This window comes from Lichenostomus cassidix, chromosome 2, assembly GCF_008360975.1.
Source record: "Lichenostomus cassidix isolate B80296 chromosome 2, HeHo_3.0, whole genome shotgun sequence".
NCBI classification, from domain to species: Eukaryota; Metazoa; Chordata; class Aves; order Passeriformes; family Meliphagidae; genus Lichenostomus; species Lichenostomus cassidix.
Window position 1 is genome coordinate 109,231,722 of NC_139482.1, and position 20,681 is coordinate 109,252,402.

General features: G+C 39.0%; 1 protein-coding gene across 4 annotated transcripts in view; it reads right to left on the bottom strand.

The window, feature by feature from the left end:
• The window catches only part of NOL4 (nucleolar protein 4), a 191,900-nt gene that overhangs the window by 133,833 nt on the left and 37,386 nt on the right, over positions 1-20,681 (bottom strand). For all 4 annotated transcript variants that reach the window (XM_085052770.1, XM_085052771.1, XM_085052769.1 and 1 more), the window contains exons 3-5: positions 12,725-12,836; positions 12,097-12,209; positions 7,569-7,701 (exon numbers count right to left, since the gene is read on the bottom strand). In XM_085052770.1, coding sequence (XP_084908896.1) covers positions 7,569-7,701; positions 12,097-12,209; positions 12,725-12,836 — 358 coding nt within the window. The remainder of the gene's footprint in view (positions 1-7,568; positions 7,702-12,096; positions 12,210-12,724; positions 12,837-20,681) is intronic.

Sequence of the window (20,681 nt, forward strand, 5' to 3'; positions counted from 1 at the left end):
AAAAGGATACAGGTCTGCAGCTAGCCTTTTACACAGGGTAGGCTTCACTTACCACTAGATTGCTGATGTAAAAATGAGTGGCTGTGAATAGAGTGAATGGTCTGCAAGCATTTTAGCGCTACTTGTGAAAAGATAATTCTAATTTCTCAGCTATTATTGGCTGCAAGTATTCCCTGATGTAATTATGGAGTAATAGCTGAGAACCTGATTGTAACCAACAGTTAGTAGTTTGTTGCTAACAAGGCAAACATGACAAACAATTTTGAGGCAATTATTGTCATTACAAGCCACACTCAATTGTTCAAGGCACGAATAATAGAAAGTGACAGTTGTGCAGCTGGGAGGGTGGTGCGGGAAACGAGATTGTTCTCTGGTTGCAACAGACCACTCAGACTCTAGCAGAGAGTCTGCTCAATGCATAATTCATGTTTAATAATATTTTAGTCTCTAAAGCAAATTACAGTATAAGATAAGAAACAAACAGAGACATGACAAGAAAAGAACACAAGTTATTATAAGATGGAATAAGACACACAGAACTAACATGGAGCAGGGGGGAGATATTCAGTATAGTAAACTCACAAGAGGTTTGCAACTAGCAAATGTAGATACAATAATTCTATATATTAAAAGAGTCAGTTATGAAAGCAATCCATTTGCTATGCTTCAGTGAGATGAGTGCTCATGTCCAAATCCTGGTTTGAGACCACTGTATGATTAGGTAGGTCCTGGAGGAAGAAAGAAGTGCTGTCCACTGAGAAACATTGATGATTAATTCTGAACAAATTTGAATTGTGTAGAGGGTCAAAGGAAGATTTTCATCTCTCATACAATAGAAGTGCCTCATGTATCAGCTCAGTATTCTGATGACAATGTACACAGCAGCTGCCTCGTCAGCAGCCAGTCCATTAAAATACTTGATTTGCTGAAAATTCCACCCAGCTCTCCTTAATGATCTTAAGGGCTGAAAGTTTCCAATGCAGCTGCAGCAACATTTCAAGCCCCTGCCCAGGCTCAGTACAATTCATTGTCAGTGACGTTGTAGCACTGCTCAAGAGTCATTACAGTGTCACTCATAGTGCCTTTTGCATTGATAAGGTGTCATTTCTAGAGAAGCCGTTAAAATGCCACTGAAACTAGATTTCCAAAACTTTCTTACTTTCTGGTCATGCTTCAGCCTTTTCCTCCTCTTTCTTAAACCATAGAATCATAGAATGTTTGGGGTGGAAGGAACTTTAAAGATCATCTAGTTGCAGCCCCCTGCCATAGGCAGAGACACCTTCCACTACAATGCATTTGTTTATGCAAATAATAATCCATCAAATCAAATCTGATGGGCTAAATCCCTCCAGGTATAGCTCCACTGAAGCAAAATAGCACTACATGCCAGTTTCTCAGGTACACTTTGACTCTGCTTAGGTGAAGATGATACTGAATTTCTCAGACAGAGCAATGTATTATAACTAACTCCCTGTCTAAAGACACCTCTGTGATTTTGACATCTGTGACACACTTCAGTGCAGCTCATAGGCTTATTCAGAAACATATATGTGTGACTGCACTGTCTTTTGCTCTACACAGTAAGAAAGCTGGTGCTTGCAAAAGGTGGCAGATAAATAGCTGCAGAGACAGAAGACTTTTGTTTCTGTACGTCACATCTGTACTCCTATTCCACTGCCGTGAGACAGGCAGCTATCTCAGACATTCACTTTCAAAAAACTACAATTTATCATTCCACCCTTAGTCATAAGAAGTGAGATTACTGCCCAAAATATTGCAAATTTCAGTGGCTTAAACAAGACTGGAAAGTCTGAATATATCACACAATTGTCAGATTGCCTGGTCCTAGTTCAATTGTAATTTTAAATGGTCTGCCATTTTACCAAAGAAAAAAAATAGCTATGGTTTCTCTGTCCTCTTTATAAGCCAACATTCTTTACCAGCCCAAACCCTCACTATTAAGCAAAAATTATCTTTTTCTTTAGAGTAAAATGCTTATTAACTTTGCATGTCCAATGTCTTGTATAAAGTGTAAGCATAATAAGCAACTTTAATAGCATTATAGCTTTGTTAATATGGATCTACAGATTGCAGACTAAACCACTCAAGTCACAAAAAGTCCCTAAAATGAAAAATCTTTCTTAAAGTACATGAGGCTGCATCTAGGAAAACTGGTAGTCTGCTTTTTATTTTATTTTTAATATTTTTATTAAGGCTTTATCATTTCATGTGGTAATTTCAGTTTATCCCATATACCACTGAAATGTCAGGTGCTTTGGTTTGAAGAATAAAGATGCAGACATTTTTAGTAAAAGACATCTAAACTCTGCAAACAGTTGGGCTAACCTTTACTGAAGTCAAGTGGACTTATACAGAAGAAGGACATTTGTAAAACCTTTCAGTGCTTGAACAGAAATTAAAAGCACAATACCTCTTGATGTGAATTGATTTTATAAATTAATGTAAAATAACATTTCCACTGAAAATTCTTAATTACCAGCAAAAAGGTTGCCATGGATTTAATGCTGGGAATCATCTGCTCTCATGTTGGCTTTGCTACAACTCACTTTACTCAAGATCAAGAGCAGGGGCAATAAATACATAGTCAACAGCAGAGACAATTTACTCCATTATGCACTTTCACCAATGCGTCCTCACTTTGGCCTGCACTTGGTGCTTGGACTCATGTATCTTGAACTTTAATTGCTTTGAGAAAAAAGAAAAGTCAATGTTTTAAGACAGGGAGTCCAGGTTTCAGTGGAATAAAGACAAAAGGAGAAAGAAGTACAACAGTACAAGTTCAAAATAAGAAGATGGATTAAACTCTTGGCTTGGACTTAGTTCAGAGAGATAAATCAACAGCAAGTCTGCACTCTTGCATAGACAGTCAGTTTTGACAACTTAATCAGCTAATGTTACTTATTTCAGGTGAAGCCATTGTGTAGAGATTATAGCTTTGATGCAGAAAACAGGTATTTAGATGACTGACTCCAATACTTGTATCTGTCACAAACACCAAATGAGTGAAAGGAATAGCTAATGTTGACAGCCAGGTTTCCTGCATCTGTACTGAGTAAAATGTGGCAATTTGAACATGCCAGGGAAAGAGAACTGGCACCATCCAAGTGATCAGAAACTACTTGAAGACATAATCCTCCATTGCATTACAGTATTATTGTATCAATTTTCTATAAATTGGGAAAAAGTACAACCATTAAAACATTATTAATCTCTAAATCTAAACTGATAGCACAACCCCTGTTAAGGGTTGAATTCTGATATATTTTTTCATAGCTAGCTCCTATAAGCTCTTATAAGTCTCCACACAGTGCCTGTGACAGGCAGTTCTGTACAAATATGTATAAACATGTAACTGTAATTTTCTAAAAACTAAATTGAAGATAACACAGTCCCTCCACCCAAATGCAGACTAATTACTGATATGTTTTGGTATACCTCAGTACAGTGAGAAACACTGAAAATAAATAAATCCTGCATCTTTCACTGAGTTACAGTCAAATAGTCTCATCCCTGACTTTTACTTGATAGCTCACACAGTAAAAACAAACAAACAAGAAAAAATGCAACATCAAATTTATACTTTGCTCTCCTCACATCCAGAGTTGTACATGTTCTTAATTTCCTCTAGTCAAAGCATCCCCATACATATCTCATGTCTTGGAAACTAATGAACTACCACGGCAAGGAGGGGAGCACACCTTGCTTTTCTGCACAGGGCTCCAGCTAACAGGCAAGGGCAACAAAACTCCCATTTTCACTCAGGGTAGAAGCTGTTGCTGATCCTTTAAAGACCTATCTAGAGGTCAGTTTTCACTACATTTTCTTTTTAATATGTTGAACCACTAACTTAAAAACGAAAAAAAGCTCCTTTAATTCCAACTCAGTTAGCAAATCTTGTCCACTGTCTGCGGTGTGAGATGGGCAAAAGGGTTTGATCCAGCAACATCAGAGTCCTGAGAGTGTTATTAAGAGAAAGGAGAATTAAAGACAGCTCTCAAGTGGGAGCTTTTCCTGCAGACAAGCTGTACACAGGGCTCACTCTAAAGAACCTGCTTAGGACACAGAACTGTGTCATGTCTACAGAACCAAGAAAATAGGGGCAAGCAAGAAGCAAGCAAGAGAGAAAGGAACACATCATCAATTTACAGCTCTATTATCCAGCTAGCTGCTAGAGAAAACACCTCTGAAGCACTGGTAAACAGAGAGCCATGCCCCATTCCCAGCTGGGGAATGCACCAATTGCAAATTAGAGCTGCTTTCCTTTTCTAACTCCCCAGGGAAGACCAGCAGCCCTTTTCCAGCTCCTACCCAATGGTTGCAGCAGCCCTGCAAGTGCTCAGGATGTTATTTTCAGCCATTCATCAGCAGGTGTGACTCAAGACCCTGTTATTTAAAAGCGTACAGAGGCTAATTTAAAGGGGGAACTGTCCTTAGTAGTATTGCAGCAACTTCAGTACCGTGGCTGCAATTCACCAAGTCTCTACACTTTTCATTACTTCCTTAATTCCTTGTACCCTTTCCACCTAATAAGCTTAATACAAGTATTATGAAGCTTCAGTCCACTTGCAGAGCCCAAGACTTTTGTGCAGTACCAGCACCCACTCTGAGCAAATACACTCCTTCTGTCTCTAAGCCCTTCCTCCTCAGTATTTTTCTCATCTACCATGGCATTTCTGGGTGAAGAAGTCTATTGCTTTCAGCTGATACTGTGAGTTGCTCTCTCATACTTGCCTTTATTTTACTTAGGTTCAAGCAACTAAACCATGAGAAACAGGACACAGTATTAGACTGGAAGACATTGAGAAACCTCAAGTTGATTTTTTTAGTATGAGCCTGGTAATGACCTCCCAAAGACAAATGCCTGTCTAAATAGGATGCAAGTATAGCCCCAAGGGGTGAGGCTATGAAAGCATTTTATTTTATTTTACATAGTCAGTGTCAGAATTCTCATGCTCTGATAAACTGAACTGGAAGAGAAGCCTCCATCTATCCCTCAGTAGCATGGCCCAGCTCACTATTATATTTCTCTAGGTACACAGACTGTTTATATTCTAGTACCAAATAGGTTGAAACCCATAGGAAAGAAAATAGGGGATGTCCCAAAATATTCTCATGCTACCTCACATGGGAAATCAGGTAAGTAAAGTGATTAAATACATCACCTTTATGTACACTGGAGCTGTCATTAATCCACCCCAGGGAGTAGTTTTCCTAAGGATTCCCATTAGCAAATTATCCTCCCAAAGAGGGCATCAGAAGACCTATGCTGTTCCATTCCACCCCAGATACCATTTCCATCTGCATGTGTACAGGCAACCTTATGCAACAGCAAATTTTCACCTGCCAGAATGCAGCAAACACATTTCAGATGAGGCAAATGCCAAGTGTCTTTATCTATAGGCTCAATGTGGTGGCTGACATAAACTTTTATAGACATGCAGAATGTTTGAGAGAAGGGAGCAAGAATCACTTTAGACATACAGCTTCAAGCTTTGGTGATGATTTTGGTGTGTGTGTGTGCTATAATTAAGTATTAAATTTGTAAAATTTTGCAGTGCAGCCTATGACAGCAAAGGGATTGTACTGCTAAGCACATTTAAGTTCCCTTTTATTTTCCCTCCTTCCTGTTCCAACTTCCATTCCTCTGCCTCTCATATTCATTATTTTCTTCCAATCTTCTTTTTTCCTGCCCTCTCCTACCACTCTTCCTCCCCTCCACTTCTCTCATGTCTTTCTGCTCATCCTTCAGCCTCTTCCGCCACATCTGAAACATCACTGTTGCTATAACTAGCCATACTTAGGTTTGCTACCTGACAACAGCTAGCAAAGGAAAACCATGAAGCAGGAAGAGAGCTGCTATTTCAAATCTCTCTATCAGCAGATGCTTTAGCCAGGAGATGCAGCAAAAAATAGGATTGCCTTAGGAAGGTAAGCAAGGACCATCTGGGAGGAAGGGAAGGAAAGCTGAGAGATTTAAAGCCATACTGTAAGATCACACTACCTGAAGTTCAAAGACCACAGTGGATTTGTTTTGCATACATTTCTAATGGCAAGTGACAGATTTACAGCACTTTATCATTCATACTTAGGTTCTAGTATGATTAGATGTGGCACATGAATCTGGTTGCAGCAGGTGTTAAGACATGTATGACAGGCATTTATTTACAGGTTACTGAACTATAGTTTTTATTTCAGACATATACATGCATGTAATTATTATTAAGAAACTATATATGTGAAACTTCTACAGCATAGTATTGCACTGAAAGCCAAATATATTAAAAAAATGGCACCTTCCTAAGTAACTCTGAAACATCTAAGTTAGCAGTATTACTACAATATATGACCCCTGTGAAAAGTCAAACTTCAACAGGAAAGTGAACTAACTTTTCATACATCATGTGCATCAGAACTGCTCCTTTAGTGAACATATGTGGACAGAAATTAAGTTAAAATTTTAAAAAAAATTATGATAGTTTGAGGATACTCAGACAAAAGGCAGTTGTGGTTAGAATCTGGCTTATCAAATTAGGACAGGCATCCCACTCCTTTATTTGTCTGGAGAGCAACCCAGCTGAAAATCCAACTCTTCACCAGATCCTATCAGCCTCTATGCACCACAACCATTCTCACCTAAATATCTTACCAGCTAGCAATTAACCGTGATGCATGAAGTGCAAAGAATCCAGTTTAACCATCAAATCCCATGTATTTAGTGTTCAAGAGATATATAAGAAGAACTTCCAATTTGGCACACACGATCAGGAAATTTCCAAGTAACAAGTACAGAATGCCAGTGTGTTGTTTCTAATAGCAACAGAATGGACCTGCACTTTGGGTGCTGTGCATTCATGTACCACTCGTGAGCCACTGGCACAGTCTGTAGTAGCCAGGCTACTTGTGAGCTCCAGAAGAAGGTTCATTCCAAACTAGGCTCATCTAACTTGCTATATAACAAGGGCTGAAACCAAAAACTACACACCTATGCATCTTCTATGAAAAGTGAAACTTTCATCTTTGACTAATAAGTAGCTTTCTGTTGTAAACAAGAAATAATTAACATTCAAATGTACAATGCTGCTTGCTCTGTTTTCTCATCTTTTACCTCTATTCCCCTACAGGAATTTGCTGTTTTCATCCTTTCCTCTGAATATCACATCCCAGTTCCTATACTTCAAATAACCAGCTTCTGTGACACTGCTCTGCCTCCTTGTGAAAACAACCTTCTCAGCTTTCTTATTTGCCTGAGAAAGGTTTGATTGTCATTTCCTTTTATGCCTGTGTATGGTCACACTACAGATATATATATAGGAACAGTAAGATAATACTACTTAACATACAGTGGTCTAAGCACTCACCTGTTGCCTAAGCAACAAATAAATTAGCCTGCAAAAAAACCCAACTTCTTCATGCTGAGATATAGGGAACACGGATTTCAAATTACCTAATAAAACACACTATGAAGAAAAGCAAATTCTAAATGAAATCACAGAATGGGAAAAAAGACAAGGCAATGCCACATTTTCTGTACAAAATCAGAGCCTTACCATCCTGCTGGCCCTGGAGGTTCTGAGGACTTTGCATTCTCTCCTCCAGATTTGAGCTGAGGTCAGAGTTCACAGCTGACATCCTGGTTGAGTCACTCATATCAAACTCGTCACTTTCTATAGAACTTTCATCCTGCAAATAGAAAGAGACATGTCAGAAAACATTGTACACTCTTCACATTATACATGCAGTTCATTCTCTTCCCATTTGTTTCACTCACACCTGGTGTGGAGTGTAATCATGCTAAATATTTGTGTTTATAAAAAAACAAGCAAAGCATATCAGGAAGAGGAGGGAAAATATAGTGTTTACATGATATGATAATCTGACAAATGTAATTTATTCAGCTGTAAGCATACTACATAGTAATTCCACAGTATTTTCCAGAAAAGGATTGGTAACTAGAGACTCCATACCAAGACCTTGTTATTCAAATTTGGCTGAGGAGACCTCCCTATATTCCCTGCCTGAATCCTTTACCTTTCCCACATGGAAGTCGGTAACCCTGTGAATGACCACTGTCCTGTTTTTGGCTGGGATAGAGTTAATTTTCTTCTCAGTAGGTGGTACAGTGCTGTGTTTGGATTTAGTATGAGAATAATGTTGATAACACACTGATGTTTTGCTTGTTGCTAAGTAGTGCTTACTCTAAATCAAGGACTTTCCAGTTTCCCATGCTCTGCCATGAGAGCAGGTGCACAAAAAAGTCAGGAGAAAGCATGGCCAGGATAGCTGACTTGAACTGGCCAAAGGAATATTCCATACCATAGAGTATCACTCCCAGTATATAAACTGAAAGGAGATAGCCAGAGGGGGCCAATTGCTGCTGGGAAACTGGCTGGGCATCATGCAGTGGGTGATGAGGAATTTTATTTGACCTCACATGTGATTCTTGGGTTTTATTCCTCCTTCTCTCTCTCCCCCCTTTTCATTACAATTAGTAGTAGCAGTAGTAGTATATTTTACTTTGTTTAAATTATTAAACTGTTCTTATCTCAACCCCTGGGTTTTTACTTTTTTCTGATTTTCTTCCCCATCCCACCAGAGCAGGGAGAGGAGTGGGCAAGCAGCTACTTGGTACTTAGTTGTTGGCTGGGGTTAAACTACAAAAACTCACAGGACTATATTTCCAAATGGCAACTTGATCTAATAAGAATCCATGATCAAATTCACTTGATATGATGTTACACTTATGTTGTGCTTAAAAAAGCACCTATGAAAATTAGAAAGCTTATAAAAGTTTTGAGCAGGGTCATGACAGTCAGTGGCAAATAAAATATAATCACAGGAGAATCACTGCAAATTTATTCTACATTATACATCTTTAATATGACTTATCCATCAAGTCATATTAAGAGCAATCAAGAGCATTTAACTAGAGATGATAAAAAGGGAAAAAGTAAAAATCCTGATCATTATCCCCATTTATAAAAGTAGAACTGTTTTGGACCTAGTCCAGAGAATATTCAAATACATGTTTGACTTCAATTGCTCCAGTCCCACTGAAGTTCACACATCCACTCATGGATTAGAAATTAAGTATCCCCAAGTCGTGCTCCATAAATGGCTGAGGAAATGTACAAATCTAAGGCAATATATTTTCAGTAACAGCTTTTCTGAGATGGTTACTCTTGTTAAGAAAAGTACTTTAAAGAATGTAGAGAAAAAGATGGCAAATAATTTTGTATGCCCTGAAAATGTTTGAAATATTTTTCAAATTCTTTTTTTTTTTTTACTTTTTTTATCAAAACAGGATAAGACAGGATTCTGACTATTCTTCTGGGTGCTCACCAGAACTGACCTAGAAAAATAGCAATCTTTATATTATTTACTCTGTACTTGTTGTGAAGTGGGTACTACAGATACTAATATAGCTGCTTGCTTCTTTCTGAGTGCTAGACCCTTAAATCTGTTCTTCCCCTGGGTCTCAGCAATGTTACCAGTTTGTATGGACAGCTCTCTTGTTTGCAGAAAGCAATTTCCCTGCAGTAACAACTCATGTTAAATTAGGATGAAGTACTGCAAATGCCATTCAGGAGCAAGAGTGGGACAACACATAAGGTGAGACTGTTCTGCACTGCCACAGCAAGACAATGACAAATAAGGAAATAAACATACCTTGTTCTCAAGGATTTGTGAAAAACCAAGTGGAAGAGTGAGGGCTTCTCCAGCAGGCACCTGTGTGCCTTACTCTGCATAAGGTGGGAGCAGCCCAGTTACAGCAGCAGCAAACACCCAAACACAGATGAGCTGTGGTGCACACCAGCCTCCTGCCCCAGACAGACAGGGCTAGGGCACATGCCAGATGGTTCTGAGGTTTAGGGAAAATGCACTCTGCTTGTTCAAAGAGTAAGATAAGAAAACAAACTCCCCCAGACCTTCTGGATTGCTGTGTCTCTGTTAAAACGGAGGGGTATTTCTCATTGAATCCTGCAGGAACCAGCAAGCAGCAGCTTACATATTTCAGTTCTGAGGTCAGGCAATTTGATGGGCTCCCAGAAAGGGAGCTCTGGCTGACACTTACATAGTTATAAAACAACAGACATAGGCAGTCTCTGCCTACAGCACTGCAGAATACCTCCACATCACTTCCCAAACTGGCTCAATCTGCATGGACACAGGGGCATGGGAACAAAAGCTGAGAAGCACAGGCATCTTTATAGCAGCTGCAGCAGTGCTCTAAATCCCACACAGTGGTGAGGTCTCCTTTTAGATTAAGCCTGTTTCCCTCTCATCAATGGCCTCAGCTTAAAAATGTTGAATTGAGGATGAGAGAATTAGGAGGCTTTCAGTCCCTGGGTTAGCTGGCAGTGAGATCCAAGTTTACTCCTGTCTCAATTCCACACTTACCCCCACAAGGAAAACACATATGATTGATTAAACCTTTCGTACAAACCCAAGCCTGTTTTTCAAGTGCATGACATAGTTTGAAGCAGAACTCCTGCTACTTTGTACTACAGCATTTTCACTGTCATTTTGTTCTTAGGGCAACAAACGTACCACCCACGGGAAAAAGAAAACCTTGGCAAAACTCTGCTTTGAGAAAAGCCAAAAGGATTATCTTGAGAATTTTACTTGTGCCCACTCTGCCCTAGGAAAGTTATTATTACTAAAACATACAAATAATTACTTTCATAAATCCAGAACTTTCCTCATGCCCACTCTGCCCTAAAAAGTTATTATTACTAAAACATATAAAAGATTACTTTCATAAATCCACTGCTGCAGGCATTTTCATACACAGTAAAAACAGAGCTGGGCAAAACCAAGCTGGGCAGGGAAATACCAAGAAATGTTAAGTCCTGCTGCCTCCATATCATTGCCACTGGCTTGTCTAGATGAAAAACTGGTTTAACAAAAATTTCAGTTATCAGACCAGAAAGACTGCACCATAACATTCAGGCTACAGAAGCTCTGTGGCATGTGGTCCTGATCCAGCACGAGTACTTGACCCTGTTGTGGAAGTAGTTATTCTCAAAGAGAAAAGGTGTAGAAACCAAGGAGTCCTTTAATTCCTAAGGCTACTGCAGAATAAAGCCTCTTCTCTCCTGCTACTTGAAACCCTGCTTCCAGATCCCTGAAATAATCAGGAGACTAAAAGAAAAAAGATGACCAGGCTGTATTTGTGCATGAAGACAGTCAGGGTCTTGACATAATCCAGCTGCTAAGGTAGTGTGTGAAGGCTTTCTTTATTGAAAAATACCTTGTATTTGGACAGAATGACACAGAATGCAGGACTGCTTTTTGGCTGCCACATAGCTTCTATTCTGTGAGCTTCTATTTGGCAGTTGAAATGGTAAATGAACAAATTTCTAGCAAAACGAGGTTACTACAAATAATTTGGTATGTGCCTGTCAATTGATGAAGCACTTCTTAAGACCTGGGCAAACTCTGAATAAATATCAGAGAAAGCAAACAATCTTTGAGAAGAAATAAATACAATTCAACCCAAATTCTCTATGAAGGAACCTGATTCTCAATCTAATTTTCTTCCTTTTTTATTTCTGCCTTTTTATTCAAAATTTCAAAAGCAACTCCTGCTCTTATTATTAAGCTTTTTGCCCTAAAGATTTCAACTGATGTTGCCAGGACTTTAATCTCTGTGAGTACAATGTGTTGCATCATGGTTCCTAACCTTGAGAACACCATGGCATTCATTTCAGCTGTTGACAGTATTGGTTTCTAGAAGCAGACAATGGAAGTCACTGCTGGGCGCAAAACTCCATCTCGAGTGAACATGCTGCCCCATCACCTTTTCCACTGGTCCAGTGAAAGAGCACCTTCAGGCAATTCACGGTACAGCTCACTACCCCCAGTCACAGAAAAGTGACATAAATTGTGACATTTTCTCTCAACCTGATTACTTGAAAACAACCCTGCCTTGATTTCAGACTGACTGTTTCAGCAACACAATTATAAAGATGGGATCAACAATCATCTTTACCTCAGTTTCCTAGCTACCTCAAAGACAAGTACAAAAGACCACAGGAGAATAGGAAACCAAACTGAAAAGGTTTCAGGTTTTACCTCATCTTGCTGTGAATTTAGCAGCTGCAGCTTCATGTGTTTCATATAAGCCATAGTAATGGGCATGTTGTAATCAATCATGCTGGTCACCAAAGTTGGAGGTTTTCCATTATCTACAAAAAAAAAAAATAGTTCTTAGGCATCATATGTCAATTGAGGAGGCTATGTCAGCCTACTCTGCAGCCAGAGTCAGACTGTTATGTCATTTAGGTCTAACTTTCGCATTTTCAATCACTTGTAGTCTGTACAAATGGAAGTCTCCCAAAGAAAAAGGAAAACCAAGTTCAAACCCTGAAAATTGATGAGTTCTTCTACCCTAAATGACTACATCTTATATACCCTATCTATTTCTTATGCTTAAGCTCCCATACAAACATTTCCATAGCAAAATAAATTATTTCCTGCAGATAAAATCATCTTTCTATTGAGGGTGCAGATGATATTACACTCCATCCCTAAGTGAAAGCAGAAGATTCACTACCTTCCAGCTTAAGTAAATGAGATGATCTGACTTACTGAACTGTTCCAGTCTACCAAATTTTTATGAACCCTCACTTAAGCTAGGAAAATATAAATGGGTATTAGAAATAAAATTACTTTACATCCTACTATTTGACATTAAAACTACCTTTATGATCCGCTCCATCTGGGTTTAAATGCATTCTTTTCTGGCACTCTGAGCAGCTCATTAGAAATCGTGTCACCGCTTCTCTCGGTAGGAAGGCATAGGTCTCTGAAATCTGAAATTAATAACAAAATATAGATGTTATTATGTAAGCTGATTGAGCATGATTTAACAGACCTGATCATCATATTTCCAAATAAGGCACATTATCTTTTAATGCCAGGAAGCACAATGAAAGCATGTTCTGCATACTATGTATGATTTCAAGAAACATCTCTCCAATCTGCCTACTTATCATTTAATGGCTACTAACAGTTGGTACTGAACAAAATCCACTTATTTCAAAAGGGGGTATTGTTTTCTGTTTACAATTAATTTCAAATTCCTTTCAGCAAAAAGATTCATACATAACAGCTATCCCACTGTGGAATACTCCAAAAAAAGAGTTGAAAAGAGACTTTTTTTGCTATAGCCAATTCCAAAAAACGAAAGTGCTTGTCTAATGCATTCTATTTATTTTTGTTGTAACAATGCATAGACAGATATAGGACTTGATGTATTAGCAGCAATGAAGGTTGCCTTATTATTTTAACTTTGTACTTGAATGTTTTGTGAAATACTTGAAAATATTCTTCAAAAGTTTGTGGTTTTATACTTTGGAGTACCTACATTATTTTTACTAATAGTTGAAGAATTTGTGAACCAGTTGATTTTAGAGACTCTGCTTTACCTGGCAATACCTTGAAACAACAGATTTTAATTGCTTCCTGGTTTCAACAACATCATTGTCTCTAACCACATACAAGCAGGCATCAGAGGGATTTTTTTCTCTTTTGAAAGGGGAGAGAAGGAAGGACCTGTTGCTGGTTTTAAAGATTCCATTCCCCCCACCCCCAAGGACACATCTGTCTTTATAGATATTTTGCCTTGCTCAAAAGGACTTGGAGGTTTGTGCCATGCTGAAAATGAGCTAACAGCATACTCTCTGATCACTGACAAAGTACATCTCATACTGGCTACTTTAAGCATATGGCCAGCAGATCAAGAATAATTATTATCCCTCTCAACTCAGTGCTGGTAAGAAAGCAGCTGGTATAACGTGCCCAGGTTTCCCCTCACAGTTCACAGTTCTCATCCACACTTCAGGAAGGCTGCTAAGAGGCAGGAGATGGCTCTGTGCCAAGCCACCATGGCAGCTGGAACATAAAGAAAACCTTGAAGGAAAGGTTGAGGGAGGTAGATTTGTTTCATGTAGGTTACAAGGCCAAGAAAGATCTAATTGTAGCCCACCACTGCCAGCAAGGGAGTTAAAAAACTGTAGAGAAAAACACTTTATAGTGTGTAACCAGGGAAAACAACAGTGGTGTCTTGGGACATTCAAACCAGACATCAGCGGGAACTGTTACATTCCAGTGCACTGGAACAGCTTTATCAGATGGGCGGAGTTTGATGAAAGAATCCAAACTTGGATGTTTTCAAGCCAATAAAAGGCAAATCCATGGCTCTTCTGTGATTCCTTATATATTTTGATGTATACATGGGTGATTCCTTATATATGTTGATGTATACAACTGAACACGGCACGTGTATCTCCTTGTACTCCCTTACTGTAAAACCTGCAGCAGGATTTGATTTCCTATCAAGCACTATGATGATGCAAGTCTCTGTAGGGAGAGAAAGAGAATGAAGATGGTGTGTATGAAAGTGTGGCTACAGAAAGGACAAGATAACTTTATTTAATTGGATGTGAATGGGATTTCATTCTGTCCAGACCACTTCTGCCCCTCACAAAGGAGCTAAGACGAGGAGGAATAGTCAGTTTTAACTCTCTTACACTCTTCTACCTGGCTTGTCACCTACTTAACCTGTGCTGAAACCTACATTTCCTAAAAATCCATGGACCCAATTTGTCAGTGGCAGTATTTTTGAAAATAGGTGAAGTTTAAATTAGTATTTGTTGATGTGATGTGTGTCACGTGAATACATAGAAATGGCACATTATAAAATGGGAATGTGAAATATACCATCATGTTTATACCATTGGGTTTTAGGCTGTTTACTGTTGTTGTTTTCTTATATAAGAGAAATCTTATTTTGGGGAGGAGAAGAAAATTAGAATAAAAGCAAATATGGTTCTTTGATGAAAATTGGCAAAGATTTTTTCTGGGCCTGAAACAATTTTTCTGAAAATCAAGGCACCAAATGAAGCCACTTTTGAATGGGAGATCCTACTAAAAATATATTTTAGATGTTTTTTTCCTGATTTTTATACCCACAGAACAGATGCTTATTTACCTTTCTAAATATGAAAACACTGGTTATACTCATGCTTTATGGGAACTAAAAGAAGAACCTAAAATCAGCTAGAATTTAGCATTGAAAAAATTGGTAAGTGCACAAATGCAACAACCTCTCTCTTATAACATTTAACATGTTTAGCACCCTATTGAAATTAATGGAGCTTACCCATGGATTCATTAGTTGCCTGCATTTGATAGGAATGCTCCATTTATTCTAATCGAGCATCTCTGTCAAAATTCGAGTTCTGCTCAGACAAGATCAAATTCCCTCACAGAAAGAAAGAGAGCTAAGGCCCAGATTTGATAGGTATGCTCCACTGACTATAAGGCAACAGCATTTTATAACTAAATTTGTCCACAGAGCAGATGCTCGTGTCTCCAGCCTCCCACTGCAACACAGTTTTAAGGATGCCCTTCCCTAAATAACTCCAGATTTCACCAACTTCCTCCCCTGTTTACTTTATCATTTGAATCAATCACTGACATTCCTAGACTTCAGCCCGTATAAATTAGCATAACACAATAGGAATCACATTAAAAGAGATACATAAGGGGCATAACCCATAGCATTCCTTATTCTTGTTGCGTGAATATATAGAAGAAAAGCCCTTTCCAACATTCACTGCCAGAAAACTTATTAATTGCACACCCCTTCCCCCCCCCCCAACCCCACAATTTCACATCCCCAACAGTGCAGACTCTTGTTTGGCTTTCATATCTACTTTATAATACACAGATAGCCACCTGCTTGCTCTGGCCAAGCTCTGAACCAGCTGTAGCCAAGAATTAGCTTGGCTACAAGCTTAGAACCAAATTAGCACAAGGCTGAACACAAAATCCTATATTTCAGCTCTCAGTAGAGTTAGTCAGGTTGAGCACAAGGCTGTACTGGTGTATATCATGGATCTGGCTTGCATGTGAGGGCTTCAGAGCACAACCTGGAGACCTATGACACTTTCTAAGTAACTATACAAAAATAGCTTAGTGGTCTGACTTCATCAGAAATAATTGTTTCTGTCCTTTATTCTATCCAAAAGAAGGCAGTAATGATTCAGTCCTTGCTGACGCTGTATCCTATCACTGCCTTCAGTGGCCCAGCTCCTAGCCCTCTTCTCAGGGCTATTAGCTGATAAAATATATAGCCAGACCATCTTTTTCAGTTATGTGTTGTAATAAAAGAATATTGGTTTATTGGAAGTCGACACCAAAAACAAACAAAAAAAATTTAATGTGCACACTTCTACATTTTAAGAAAAAATAAAGCTAGAAGAATTAAGTGGGGGATATTGCATTATTTACATCCCTACACTGACAAATCAGACTGGCATATTTTTGGCATGACTTACAAGAAACTTCTCATGCACATGCCCACTCCTATCAAAGACCGATGACTGCTGATTTACCATATTGATAAAATTATTTGGATTGATTTTAAAAAAATATTATAAGTATACTTTTCTCAGTTTTGAAGCTCTAGAAGTATCCTTATGGGATTCCTTACTCTTACTACTGTTTTTATTCACATGCACATTCGTATGTCTTCTGCTGCTTGTAGAGATGTGTTATCCCATAACTGAATGTCTTCTGTATCATGGAGAAATCAGAAAATAAGCAGATTCTAGAAGGTTTCTGTTTAGGTACTGTGTGCTAGGTATAGCCCTTACAGCTAAATGCTTTTTTACATTGTAAAGATATCTGAAGAAGAAACAGGACATCTGGAGCAAGAAGCAAAAACTGCAAAAATCATACCGAGTTTGTTTTATCGTCAGAAATTATAGGATAAGAAGCAATCATTTTGTAACAATACAGTCCATGCACACATACATACATTTTGTTTTAACTTGAAAGGAAAATGAGTTGACTTCAGTGGCTTCTGAGTCAAAACTTTTATGATCTTACCTCACCATTCACAAAAGGTCTTTGCTATATTTTGACATATATGAATGCATCCAAAACATCGCCTAGCAATGAAGGCCTGTCTAGGCCTGTTTATTGGATCCCACGAAGAGCACAACTAGTACAGGCAAGTAATCCCCTACCTGAGCATATAATCTGATTTACACTGAAGCTAAGCAATGAATGTCCTAATTGTCTACTGAGAAGCCTACTGCATTCCTCCTGCATCACTACAGGCAGAGAAAAAACAAGCAAAGTTTCCTTTATGCTCTCCCATACTCAGATGATTCAAGTGCAGGATGTTGTGATGATGTAGCTTTCAGAGCTAAATTTTTGCTTGGAAAATTAACAAGTCCTAAACTGAAAGGCAGATTTTAGGACACATATGGCAGAGTAGGAAAGACAAGTGTGAGGAGAGGGAGTGAAATTTTGCAAGTGAACCTATTAACCTCCAAAGAATTAGTATGGAGGATGTATGTGTAGTCTGGAAGATACAATGTGTCAGAATAGAGATTTTGTGTGTGTGGTTTTTTTCATTAAAGAGGTTAAAGGGGGAAAAGATGATCAAAAGACTCCAAGAGGAGGAAAGAGAGAGAAAGACAGGGATAGAGTGAAGATGGTAATCTGTCCTGGGCCCACAGCCATCAAACCAGGTGGCAGAAATTGGTTTGTTGATGACAGGAGGGCGAGCCAGCCAAGGGAAGCCCTCTCCTTTCCTCAGCAAGAGGTCAGAATAGAAGGCTGACATAGGAAAGTAGATATATCACTGCTGGGAGCTTTATCAAGAGCTCGCTACCTCGCTACACTGTGGAAAATGCTGTTCCCTCATGTGCTAAACTTGTTCTTCACAGCTCCCTTCCCTTCTCTCCCCATATAGCAGAAGCTACTCTCTGTGAGGGAAGCAATGGGAAACACCTGCTAGTGGGACAATTGCCAGCACACTCAACACTCACCCTTTGCAAAGAAGCAGGAACAAGCCCATGCAGTAAAAGTGCACTGGGCTTGGGTGTTTTGCCATGTTAAAAAGAATGGTGTGGATGCAAGTATTTAAGCATGCTAAGGTCCTGCACAAAGCTCAAGTTCTCTCACTTCCCCAAGGACAAGGTCTGCCCAATACAGAAACAAGTCAAGCCCCAAACCTGCTTTATCCCTGTTTGATCAGGAAGGACATGATGTTATTTCACGGTGCAACCTGTCAAAAAATTATTCCCCAAGGAAAACCCACTCAGTGTGATGCTCACAGGGGACTCACAAGCACATCCATGTTTTAGGAGGGAAAAAGAGTAACCCTCTGTTTCTCAGTCTCAGAAAGGCTTTTTTTAGGCTGACAGGAGACAGGGAAACTACTCAAAAGCTTGATCCAAAATCAAGAAACATTTATTACTGAAACAGCTGGATGAGGCACAAGACCCCAGACATTGCCCCTCACTCAAAAGACTCCTGTTATGCCTCAGAGGTTATATATTTATGTATTACCTATCTGATGAGAGTGTTGTCTCAAGCTACTTCCCCTTGATACATAGTATCTCCTGCATGTTATACCAGCCTGCTTCTTCCAGCTCATCAGCCCAGTGGCTCTTTCTTCATTCATGGGTTAGGAGTCTTATTAACCAACCCATTTCTCCTGCTCAGATGTGACAATTCTCACTCACAATTCAAGTTCACTGCTGTAATGTTTCAAGGCTTTGCACAGTAACTAGCAGGCTCAATAGACAGATATTAGATCATCCTTCATAGGTAAAAATATTCAAGTAAAATACATACATAGAATTAAACATGCTTAAGGGAGCTATGAGACTTACACAAACAGTTCTCAGCTGGATGATGCAGTTATTTATGAAAAAATGTGTCCAGATATAACATAGAAAGGTGAGGCACCTACTCAGTTGTTTAAATGAATAAAAACTTAATACCTTTCTTAAGGATATTAAAACAAAGTAAGGAAAATCAAATCTTTCTGAAATATAGGGTTTAATCACTTGATCTGGCTGAACAGTACCTATAGCTGAGCCTGAGAGGTAGCACAGATGTTTTACATCTTCAGTCTCATCACAGACCATCTGAGTTTCTTGAAAGGTGTAAAAAAGGCTATTTTTTTTCCTGGTTTGCACTGAATCAGAGTTGTCCTGACAGCTTGAGCCTGTTGCATTATGCTGCTACTGTAGCCACAACTTTTCCCAGTTACTCCCACCTCTGATATATCCCTCAGCACTTGTATTTAAATTGTAGACACAGACGAATAGTTTAAATCAAGAAATGTAGCTCTACAAAGGCACAGAAAGCCTGCTATGCACTTGTTGCATGCCTTTCCCAAATACACCAGATGGATTCTTTTCCTGAACACTTCTCTCCCATGCATCCCTATCCCCAGTTTGATGCCACAGTTCTCCTTTCAGAGTGGGATGCCTATACAAAAATAACTCCCTTAGAACACAGAGTGAAAAGTACTACCCCAAAGTAAAGCAGTTCCTCTTAAACACCAAGCTGTAGCAGCAACTGCTAGCAGAGATGTCCCTATGAGATCCTGGTACTTTCTCCTGACCACATTCCTTGCATCAGCATTTCACTCCAACTCCTATGGAGCCTGGCAGAGAAGCCAAAGGAATGCAGGACAAGCATGGACCTCTCTGGCACCTCTACTTTCCTCTGTCCAGAGGAACATGCTCTTTTCACCTTCCGCATCTTCCTAGTCACCTGTGCCCCTGCTGAGCAACTGACTTGGCCAGGCCTTCATATCCTGCCTTTGTCAGGGAGTTATCTCCCAGATCAAGACACCCAATGTTTTCCCTGTTTGTAAACTTCCCTGGGAACTGGGAAAATGGCCGAGATTAAAAGCACCACGTTAATTATTCCTTCAGTCTGGCATACTTTGCATATGATTTAAAGTTCTTGGTTTCATTTTACATATATAAGCCACATCTGGGTTATTTGCTAGTGTAGATCTACCTAAAGTTATGCTAGCAAGGAACACAGCCCATCAATCTTAACTTGTATTCAAGACAGGAACCCGAAATGAGCACAAAACCTGTCAGTTGAATAGGACACTCCCTCTCTTTTGCATATTTTCAAGGTTACTCTCCCACATCATACATACAGAGTTTATACAATTCCCTTCTGATCTTTTATTGTGCAGAGGAGAAGAGAATAGGACCTTATTCTAAACTTAAATATTGAAAGACAGATGCTTTCCTAATTTTCTATAGGGTTTGTGCCAAAAATCCTAAAGTTTGAGCTTGGTACATTGCTGCCCCAATTCAAATGGAAAGGCTGTCTTCCAGTACTCTGCTCTTTAAGAGGTTTCAAGTACCACATCCTATTTATCTTCCTGCACAGCACTGCTGTAGGAAGTCCCACACAAATTAATCAGTTGTAAAAATATCATTCACTTCCACGCAGTTAACATAAACAAGGCAGTGCAGATTCCCTAACTGAGTTTGTAAAGTGTTCTGAACACACTTTTATGGAGACATTCTGATGTATTTTAGCACTCCAGTACCCAGGGTGACTCTATGAAAAATTAAAAAGACCCTAGTTATACCAAATTTGTTACTCTATGTAAATGCAGACAGTAGTTAATTAAATCACCTTTGACAATTTCATTACCCTTTCAATCATGCTCGAGCAGTATTCAAGACTGAGTGGAGCAGGTTCACTATTGAAAATGAGATTCACACATATATAAGCAAATTAATTACTTAAAATCAATATGTTGCAAGGGCTCAAGGGCTGTGACATTATTTTTCAGAAATACTTAGGTACTGAAA